The 11,562-nt window shown below is 34.7% G+C and overlaps 1 protein-coding gene across 6 annotated transcripts in view; it reads right to left on the bottom strand.

Moving 5' to 3' along the window:
* Nucleotides 1-11,562, bottom strand: part of MRE11 (MRE11 homolog, double strand break repair nuclease) — a 77,904-nt gene that overhangs the window by 56,330 nt on the left and 10,012 nt on the right. For all 6 annotated transcript variants that reach the window (XR_001816419.2, XM_017498403.2, XM_017498405.2 and 3 more), the window contains exons 5-8: nucleotides 8,673-8,760; nucleotides 7,675-7,816; nucleotides 5,207-5,321; nucleotides 512-697 (exon numbers count right to left, since the gene is read on the bottom strand). Coding sequence is in view for 5 of the 6 variants with exons in the window: in XM_017498403.2 (XP_017353892.1) it covers nucleotides 512-697; nucleotides 5,207-5,321; nucleotides 7,675-7,816; nucleotides 8,673-8,760 (531 nt within the window). In the remaining variant the exon portion in view is untranslated. The remainder of the gene's footprint in view (nucleotides 1-511; nucleotides 698-5,206; nucleotides 5,322-7,674; nucleotides 7,817-8,672; nucleotides 8,761-11,562) is intronic.

Below are 11,562 nucleotides of genomic sequence, written 5' to 3'. Positions count from 1 at the left end.
TGACCAGGATGGTCTCGATCTCTTGACCTCGTGATCCACCCGCCTCGGCCTCCCAAAGTGCTGGGATTACAGGCTTGAGCCACCGCGCCCGGCCCAGTGTTAACTATTTAAAATCACATCACTCCCCCCAAAATTTTTTTAAAATGATATACTATATATTGAATTTATAACCAGAAAATTTTCAATTAAATGGTTTTAGGAGAATTTTTTATAAATAAACTTTGTGAAATTAGTAATCATCAACAACGCATGGAAATATAATAAAAATGTGCATCTTGAATTTGCCTAATGAGCAGCAAAATAACACAAATTGGATGTTCTCTTTTTGAAAATGGCTTAACATCTGGAAAAACAATACAGAATGATCAACTTTCAAAAATAAATCTATCGTATAAATAACAATACTGCCAGTTAGCGGTAACCTTAACATAAGCCTTAAACCTATGAGATGATTAGTTATTATAGCAAAGATTTCTTAAAAATTGGCTCAAAATATGTAACAATCACTCACTTTTTTACAGCTTCTCCTGGGGAAAGAGAAGTAACCACTGAGCTTCCAGGTTGTGAGATATAAAACAGCTGTTGTTCATTTTTGGTTGGAGCTATTTTACATTCATGTTCATGTCCCCAGATAACAAGATCAATGAAGTCATCCAAAAATTGTTCTGGAATGAAGTTAGTACTTCCATGTTTACTTCTGTATCAAGATTTTGAAAAATAAATATAAATTCAGTGATTAGAAAAATTTCATATTAATGGAAGTCTATACAGATCTTTCTTTCTCCATTCACTAAAGCTTTTATTCCATCCTTCTATGTACCAGAAAGTGTGCACAGGATTGGGAATGTAAAGATTATCAATACTAATTCCTGACCTCAAGAGCTTTACAAACTTGTAGGACACAGACAAGTGGAAACCCTAAGACAAGGCAGTCAATTATACCTTTGGAGGAAGATCATGAAAGGTTTTACATAGGAAGGAATTCCCCTTTGGTTAATCAGAAAAGCATGAACTCTATCAGTAACAGAAATCTATAAATCAGCCTGACTATATACTAAAGAAAAATACAGAAAATGAAAGTGAGTTAAGTAAGTATAAATGTGTCAAATAATTTCTTAACATTATCTTTTAACTAATAAATTTAATGGGAGTAAAAATGTCAATCTCACATAAGCACTAAGAGTTTTCAAAATCAAATATTAAATAAATGATTTGCAAACTATGATCTTATACTTAGATTAGTTATTATTTAAAGATAGATGAAATGCAAGCTGAGGGAAGACAAAAAGGGATAGTTTTCCCTAGTATTAACTTACATCATTGGAAATTCAAGTAAAAGTGTTCACATACTTCAACTGGGCATTCACTTAATCCAAACCAATATTCTTTCATTCACCCAACAAACGATGTCACCCAAACACTATCTACTTTATGTCAGATGTCCCGGGCTTCTTCTAGATATTGAAGACACAGCAGTGAACAAAGTCATTGTTCCAGTGTGGGAAACAAGCAATACAGGTTGAGTCCCTAATCTGAAAATCCAAAACCCAAAACATTTTAAGTGCCAACATGGCACCACAAGAGGTAAATTCCACACATAAATACTTAACACAAACTTTGTTTCATGCACAAAATTATTTTAAAACATGTATTAAATTAACTTAAGGCCATGTGTATAAGGTATATATAAAATGTAAACAAATTTCACGTTTAGACTTGGGGTCTATCCCCAACATATGTGCAAACATTCTAAAACATATGTGCAAATATTCCAAAATCCAAAAACATCCAAAATCTTAAAAACTTCTGGTCCCAAGCATTTCAGATAAGGGATACTCAATCTGCAGTGTAATATGTATATGCATGTGCGTATGTATGCACACGTATAACTTGTCAGTTAGTAATAGGTGCTACAAAGAAAAATAAAGGAAAAAGTGACGTAGAAGTAGCATACTATTCTACATACACATGTAGTCAAGAAAGGCCTCTCTGACTAGCAACAAATGAGCAGAGAAGTGAGATGAAGCATCAGTACACAAAGAGAGAAATTCCTAGGCAGAAGAGCAGATGGTGCTAAAGTGGGCGTGTGTTCAGTGAGTTCAAGAAACAGCAAGAACAGAAGGGCTAAGCAGAATAAATGCAGGGAAGACAGAAAATAAAATCAAAGAATATACAGGTTTGTGTATCCAGTAATGTTTTTATGTAAAAAACATACATCTAAGGTATGAGATTATCACAACTACTAAAGAAAAATAGACTAATTCCCAAATACAACATTATGCCATTGGGTCTTCACTGACTGCTGGCTCTTTCCTAGAAGAAGGAGAGGTGATACTTGTAGGCTGACAGTAATTTGTGACCTAGAGGGGATCAAAACATCCTTGTTGAAAGATTTTGCATGACAAAGTTGTCTGCAGACTCAGATTCTTTTTTTCTTTGAAACAAGAGAAAAAACGTCAATATAGAGAAATAAATGTGAAATAAGGTAAAATGCAGAAAGCTCAAGATTCTCACCCAATCTGAGGAAATCTTTTTTTAATAACTCTCATGAAAGCAGTAACAAAAGAAGTAACTAAGGATGCACAGGGTGACAAATGAATCTAATGGCATTATCAAAGAATCACAAAACCACAGTGAAGGGGATGGGGAGAAAAGGAGCTAAGTAACTTTGGAAAATTATGCTTCGACTAAATACAGAAAGGCTAAAGACTAAAATAACTTACATAAACATTGTAACTTAGTTGGGAAAGTTGTCTTTCAGAGGAGTATGAGTTCATAATTTTGAAATTACTTTATAATTTCAAATTATACCAGGATTGGACATATAATTAAACCAGGATTGAAAAAATAAGTAAATATATTACATATATTTATAATATGATCCAGACTTCTGTTAGACAAAGAAGTCACAAATAAGGAAACGGAAAAGACAAAAATGGACCTTGTAGGGCTGGATAAGAATCAGTCTTAACTTATTATTGGTTTTTTAAACACGTATATAGACATGTATGTATGCATGAGGTTGCTATACACACATGTATTAATTTCCTTAACTCTGTTCATTAAGAGTGCTGAGCCTGGTAGCAGTAAGCACACCTGGTACCCATTTGTGGGTTTCTAAATACCACTCTCCAATAAAAAGAATCAGAGCTCCTTGGAGAAATGGCTGACTCCACGGCTAGGTAGGTAAATATTAGATTGGTGCAAAAGTAATTGTGATTTTTGCCATTACAAGAGCCTAGAGCATCCTATGGTGCCAAAAAGCTAAGGTCAAAGCCAACATAAAAGAGAATGCAAAGGTCAAAGCTAGAATAATCTGAGGAAAAGTAGCAACTAAAAAGCTGATAGTACTAGATCTTCAAGTCCATAATGACATAAACAAATAAGTAAACAGAGAAGGGACAAATTTTCCTTAGAGAAGAATTCCATTAATAAATACAGAAAGAATGAAGGAAATCAAAATTCACAATTAAAATATGACAGTATTAATTATTGGAAATAAGGTCACCCATGGATGCTAAAGTTATTGGTAAGTTTAAGGTGAAACAGGGTATTTGCATAGTCTCAAAGTATTTTCCCAAAAATGTTTATTAATTGAAAGGTGGAAAATTGGAACTTTACAGCAGAGAAATCTGTTATACAACCTCTTAATCAAATGATGAGGGGGACAATGAGAAAAATAAACATTATATGGTGACTACCCATTCCGCTTACCAATGCTGCCATTCTGCCTTTCATTCTAGCTTGAATTCTTAGAATTACTTATGAGTTTTCCTTTCAACTCATCATCCCTACTTTGGCATAGTATAAAAAAAAGTGGCAGAACTGGAAAGCTTTACAGAAGGAACAAATCCCAATGGTGCAAAGTTATATGAAGACCACACATATCTAAACTCTGACCTGCTACTCCTTTGAAACTCACAGTTTGTTCAAGAACTTACACATAAGGCAACACAAGTCAGCCTCCTAAACCCTTTCTTTTACTGAGTATTTAGCATAAGTCTGCATTCATCGAATGCTCAGAGTAGTTTGCATTCAATAAATGTGTTCAGTAAATATAGCTGGCCCTCTGAATTGGCAGTTTCATGGATTCAACCAACCACAGATAAAAAATATTCAGGAAAAAAGAAACAACAATAAAAAACAATACGAATTTTTTAAGCAATATAGTATAACAACTATTTACACAGCATTTACACTGTATTAGGTATAATAAGTAATCTAAAGATGATTTAAAGTGCACAGGAAGATATATGTAGGTCATATGCAAATGCTGTATCTATTCAAGGGATTTCAGCATCCCAGGATTTTAGGTCCTGGACTCAACACCCCTGTGGATACCAAGGGACAACTGTAATAAATTATATAATCAGGGCCAAAACTGTTGAGTTCTTCCCTGACAACTTCTCAGCTGTAACCTTCCCATTTGTTTCACTGCCATCACTGCCACCACCTCACATTTTTATTGCAGTGATCACATAATAAATCTTGCTTCTTCAAGTCTGTCTTCCTTTCAATCAATCCTATACCCTACCAATGGATTAAACTTCTTCAAACTACTAACAAAAGAAAGCTAATCTAGCTATATTTGTTCCTGGAAGAAAACTTGCATAAAAGGCAAAAGGAAACATGTCTAAGAATGTTCGTAACAGCAAGGTTTATAAAAGCAAAAACTGTTCACTGACAAGAGGCAAAGCATAAATGTACACATCAGTAAAAATAAATTACATTTCTAAGCATCAAAATGGATGAATCTCAGTAATGTAATGCTGAAAGTAAGTCAGCTGTAAAATATATGGCATAATACAATTAAGGGTATACATGTGATTAAACAGCAAGGAAAAGCAATGAAATGATTAATTCAAAATTAATAATGCTTCCCTTTGGGATATGGGGAAGCAGGTGGAATCAGGGAAAAGGAGTGGGATAAGGGAATGGATAATTCAACAAAAAGATTCTACCTTTTTGTTGAATTGAAAAGTATTCATGGTATGCCTTATCCATATATTACAAATACTCTTGTAGGTATTAATATATACTAAAAACGATATCAAAATAAAATCACACAAAGTAAATTTATATTTTGTCCGATTCTGCACTGACAACCTTGAAAAACTGAGGGCATTTCACTGTAATAGGTGAGCTGCTCAGAAACAGATTTGGAACCTCAGCACTCGGCTCAAACTTTTTCAGAGAAAACTTTTACCTGTTCTGATGAATCACAAATAAGTTAAACCAAGAGTTCTCATCTTCTTTTGGTCTCAACATTGTTACTTTTTTATTGACAAACATTCGATAGAGCCTTTCATCTGGAATGGATCCTGAAATGGACATTACATTATTTTTAAATTGTTTTCTTACTTTGGCTTTAAAAAATGAATCTACTTTGCTTCTAAATTATGTGCTTCTCAAAGTATTTCACTTTACTCTTGAGATATATATCTGAATTCTGGAATCATTTATAAGTGGGTATGTTCCAGGTTCTTTTTTTTTTTTTAATCTTTGTTTTTTGTTTTTTTTAATTGAGAGAGGGTCTTGCAATGTTGTCCAGGCTGGCCTCAAACTCCTGGGCTCAAGCAATCCTCTTGCCTCAGCCTCTGAAAGTGCTGGGATTACAGACATAAGCCACCATGCCTAGCTGTTGCAGGCTTTTTTGTGTTTGTTTGTTTTTTGGNTTTTAACATTAATACTGTTTTTTTTTTTTTTTGAGATAGAATCTCACTCTATTGCCCAGGATGGAGTGTAGTGGTGTGATCTCGGCTCACTACAACCTCCACCTCCAGGTTCAAGCAATTCTCGTGTCTCAACCTCCAGAGTTGCTGAGATTACAGGCATGCACCACCATGTCTGGCTAATTTTTGCATTTTTGGTAGAGATGGAATTGCACCATGTTGGACAGGCCGGTCTTGAACTCCTGACCTCAAGTGATCTAGCTGCCTTGGCCTTGTGCTGGGATTACAGGTGTGAACCACTGTGCCCAACCTGTTCCAGGTTTTTGATAACAGCAGTTAATTGCATTTGAAAAACATTTTCCATTTCAGGCATATATTTGTTCAAAACCAGCAAAATGTAGAATAAAAATCTGAGTTTTCTATGCCTAAATTCTTATTAAAACTTCGAGTAATACTGTTTTTCACTATCCCTTTGTTATAAATTCTGCATACTTTTGATCTAACATATACATTATAACATGCATAGAAATATTAAAAGGGATCATAAAAAGTATATTTAAAAACAGTATCCTTATATTATTTTAAATAAAATATATGGTGTTTTTTACATAATTCAATGACTTTCAAACAGTTCTCAGATTCCATAGGCTCACTGTGATCTAGTGAAGGAAACTAACAAAAAGTCAACAAAATGATTATAAATATTAAATATCATAGAAGGAGAAAACACCAGGATGCTAAGATGGAAAATTAACACTATGGAATTAAGGGGGGTGGACAATGCTGCTACTTCATATACTGATTAGAGAGGGTATGAGAAGAAAAGCCAACAATGTAGAAGTCTAGGAGCTAGAAGAGGCCTAGCTCCCCAGGAGAATTCTACAAGAATAAATAGCTGGGGTGGAATGCAGAACATGTAACTGGAGACAGAAAAGTCAAGGCACACAAAGCCCAAGGCACTAGACGACTAATCTACTTGAGTGTTAAAACACTGAAAACACTGGCAAAATTGATCTTAGGTAGGTAGGTAAAAAGTCTGAGAGAAAAAGCAATACAGTTTAGCCAGGTGGCAGAAGCTTAAAGAGAATGGGGTGTTTGCAGGCAGAAAAGGAGGTGGTAGGTGGAGCATGGGGAACAGAGACAGGGATCTCTGTCCAAAAGCCAAGGGTAAGAGAACTGCATGGGATACAGGAACCTCAGGGGCCAGCTGGGCTTCACTGAAGGTTAGAAAGTGAAGGCAACATGCAGAGAAGACACTGATAATAATGAGGAATTTGATAATTATAAAAAGAGTTCTAGAGTTTATAAAGAAGGGCTGGGGCACACAGAGGGGTACAGGGTGGAGAGAGAGTCCAGTTAAGGAAGGTATAATAGAACAGGATGAGATAAGAATTTGGGAGAAAATAAATGACTGAAGAGACTTGCTTCTGGTGGTGACTGAGGCATAATAGAATCTGTTCTTAGTCTGAATGGAGGAGGAAAGACAACTTTTCTGGAAATATGATCCCCATGAACACTGTAGTGATTAAAACAACTGTTAATACCTTTTTTTAGAAAAGCATATTTCTAAAAAAATATGTTCTATCACTTGCAGAATCATATATAACACCCAAATTTCATTTTCCTTATCTCTAATATATAAATAACCATGATGCTTTTCTACTTGCCAGAGGCATTATGAAAACCGGACAAAATTATAAGCTAGTTGTATTGTACACTGAAGACTTCCAAGATATCAAAGTGTAGTTTTGCTAATTATTCTATAATTCTAACATTCAGGATTCTGTATCTGAGTCTAAAAAAAATTCAAAATAATAAATAGTAAGGAGAAAACATTTTTTCTCCAAAGATTTTTACCAAAACCATCCATTTGTTATAGTCACCAATAAAGAATAATAAGGTTTGCCCCATTTTTTCCAAACAGACACAACTCCAAAATTTCATTTCTCAATTGTTTAAAGAATCATATATGGACATAAATAGTAAAATATAACTCTCTTACCTAAACCATATAGCGCAATCTTTGTGCTTCCTTTTTGAAGCAAAACCGGACTAATGTCTATCTTCTCCACAGACATTGAACGTCCAAAGTGATTTACAAATCCAGCACAACTTAAAATGTCCAGGGCACACAGTGCATCTGCCTACACAAAATAATTTCAAAGAATATTAGTGTGTATATAAAAGTAAGTATCTGCATGAATATCCTCTCACCTGTTAAAAGCATACTCCATATACTACTTACAAAAACACAGATGAGGATAGTGTCTTCTCAAAACAAAATTATAGTTGTAAAAGTATTTGCTACATTTTTTGTACTATAAATCACATACAGCAACTGGAATCACAGGCCAAATGCAAGGTTAACATCTCATCAAAACTTATCATGATGTCTTGGCCACAAAAAGTAAAAATCAGCCATGAGATAAATGCTTTGTAATATTAACCAAACCTCTTAAAACCTGGGGAAAAAAGACCATAGATAATCAGTGATTGATAATATTAACGGCCAGATAAAACAAAAAGATACTTTGAGTGTAGGATCTCTAGTCTTAGAGGGATAGCAGGGGGTTGGGGAATAGGGGAAGAATAGCATTAGGAGAATTACCTAATATCAAACAAGCAGTAAGAATATCTAATTCAGATTTAAAGATGTTCATGAAACAATCATTTCCTAAAAGTGAGATTTCATAAGACAGTTATGAAAACACTGGCAAACTATAAAGCTATATACAAATGTTAGATGCTCACTCCTACTCCTGGCTGCTTATTGTTAACATCAGCACTAATGAAATAAAAGCATAGCTCATACACCAATTCCTATTCAAGATTTTTTTAAAAAATCTAAAAAGCAGCATAAAAGCTTGTATGAATGTGAAAAGTCAGCTTGACTTTTTGACCCAATTTAACTACACAATGAGAAAAAAGGGAGGTATGCTTTCCACAAACTAAACTGATCATTTCCAAAATTCCAACAAAGTGTAAGAAAACAATAATTACCCCCGTGGGATCGTCATGATTGCCATGAATACTAAACACTGGAATTGAAATGTTGAGATTGCCATCTTGATAGTTCACCCATGGAAACCTTAAAAATAAAAATAAAAAGTTACTTAAAATTCCTATAAGGGACAAAAGCTGTTTTCCCTAAGATTCTCCTCTAAAATATTAATGCAATCATAGGTAAACTGCATAATCTACATTGGCATATGACCACTAGTTTAGAGCTTTAAAAAATAAAATCAGAGGTAATGATTCATTTCAATTAAAGTTTGAAAATATCTCAAATTACTACATTTTAAAGAAACTCCAACTATAATAAACACTGCTTGTGGTATGTATGAGTACTATATCTGATATTTGATTAACGAAAAGTTAATAGACCTTCAAAATTTTAAAAACCTAGTATATGGTTTTTATTTGTAGTGGGGGGAGGGAAGAAAACCCATATACTTTAGAATCCTGAAGGGGTATATTAAAACGCCCAACTCTGAGTGCAAATTAGTTCAGCCATTGTGGAAGACAGTGTGGTGATCCACAAGGATCTAGAACTAGAAATATCATTTGACCCAGCAATCCTATTACTGGGTATACACCCAAAGGATTATAAATCATTCTATTATACAGACATATGCACACATATGTTTACTGCAGCACTGTTCACAATAGCAAAGACTTGGAGCCAACCCAAATGCCATTAATGATAGACTGAATAAAGAAAATGTGGCACATATACACCATGGAATACTATGCAGACATAAAAAAGGATGAGATCATGTCCTTTGCAGGGACATGGATGAAGCTGGAAACCATTATTCTCAGCAAACTGACACAAGAACAGAAAACCAAATGCCGCATGTTCTCACTCATAAGTGGTTGTTGAAAAATGAAAACACATGGACATAAGGAAGGGAACATCATACACCAGGGCCTGTCAGGAGATAGGGGGTTAGGGGAGGGATAGCAGGGGGTTGGGGAATAGGGGAAGAATAGCATTAGGAGAATTACCTAATGTAGATGACAGGGTGATGGATGCAGCAAACCACCTATGTAATAAACCTGCAGGTTCTGCACCTGTACCTCAGAACTTAAAGTACATATTTAAAAAAACCTCCCAGCTCTATCACTTACTACCCATGCAACTTAAAGTCTCCTGTCAGCTCCTACCCCCAGCTATCCAGCTACCCTTCTCAGAGACAAATAATGTTAGCAATTTCTAGTGCATCTTTCAAAAGGATCCTATACCTATACACAGAGATAGATTTTCTTCCTCCTTACATAAATGATAGCAAAATACGGATTTCTGCATCCTGCTTTTATCCCTCAACATTTTAGAAATCATTCCACATCAGCACATGAAGACCTTTCTTCTGCTCTGTCAGCCACACAGTACTTCATTGCACGGTAACACAATGTGTTTGAACAGTTCCCTAACAATGGACATTTAGATTCTTTGCAGTCTTGTTTTGCAAACAATGCTACAGTGAGTAATCTTGTACAAAATAATCTTGTACAGTGAGTAATCTTGTACAAAGGAATCTCACACAGTGAGTGATCTTGTTAACCTTGTGAGTCTATCTGTAAACAAATACCTGGAAGAGAACTGTTAGGTCAAAAAGTACATGCATTTGTAATTTTCATAGGCACTGCCAATTTCCCACCATAGAGGTTGTTAAAATTTACACATAATGCAATGGTAATGCACAAGAGGGACAGTTTCCCCCTACCTCACTAACATAGTATGTTATCCACCTTTTAAATCTATGCCAGTAGTTCTCAATGCTAGCAGCGTGTTGGACTTATCCTGCGGATCTTTTAAGAAATGCCAATGCCCATGACATACTTGGAGAGACTCTAAGTCAGTTAGCCTGGAGACTGGGCATCCATATTTTTAAAGAAAGATTCTTAGGTAACTGTACTGTGCACTCAGGATTAAGAGTAACAGACCTATGCCAACCTGATAGGAGAAAAGTATTTCTGTATAGCTCTGTCTCTTTCTTATGAATAAGATCAAACTTTTAAAAATATGTTTGTTGTTTTAGTTCCTTTTCTATGAAGTATGCTCATATTCTTTATGTATGCAAAATTAACTCCTGAATTTTACTGTCTTTAAAGAACTGCTTATTGGTGAATTCAGCCTTAATTTGCAATCAGTTGCAAACATTCTTCCTGATTGAACTCTGACTTCTGGCTTTGCTTCAGACAATTTTTGGCATACAGAAATTTATTTCTGCAAAGACAAATGTATGAATCTTTGATGGCTTGTGGGTCTTGTACCATACTTAGAAGCCTATTCCACATCTAGATTTTTAAAATATGTCTAACAGTTTCTCCTAGCAGTTTTACTGAATCCATTATTTCCCCTGCATTGTGAGGTAGCGACCTTCATTAAATACTAAATTCCTACATGTATTTGAGGCTATTTCTGGAATTTCTATTCTTTTTCACTTACCTATCCATCAATTTATGAGCCATACCACATTTTCAATTAGTGTAGCATTGTTATACTTCCAATCTAATTGGCTACTCACTCCTTAGTAGTCTTCTTTTTCAGGATTTCCCTATCTGTGTTTGTCTGTTTTCTATACAAAATGTAAACTGGAAGATTAAATTATCCAAAATGTAACACAGAAGTAAAGTTATGGGCAATATTTTTTTAAGAGTATGATATATAAATGATATTCAGAAAGAAAAAGAAGGGGAACAATATTTGAAAACATAATGAATAAGAATTTCCCCAAGTTGCTGAAAAACAATATTACATTAAAATATATGATAAAGCCCATGCAGGATAAACAGAATTAAATCTACAGCTAAGTAAGACTGAAACATGTTAAAGACAAAGAGATAATCTTGATAGTTACCTGAGTATTGCCTTTATGCTAATCAC

The sequence above is a fragment of the Cebus imitator genome, unplaced genomic scaffold (genome assembly GCF_001604975.1).
Source record: "Cebus imitator isolate Cc_AM_T3 unplaced genomic scaffold, Cebus_imitator-1.0 Scaffold241, whole genome shotgun sequence".
Taxonomy (NCBI): Eukaryota; Metazoa; Chordata; class Mammalia; order Primates; family Cebidae; genus Cebus; species Cebus imitator.
The sequence above is the reverse complement of the archived record's forward strand: the minus strand, read 5'-3'. Positions and strand labels throughout refer to the sequence as shown.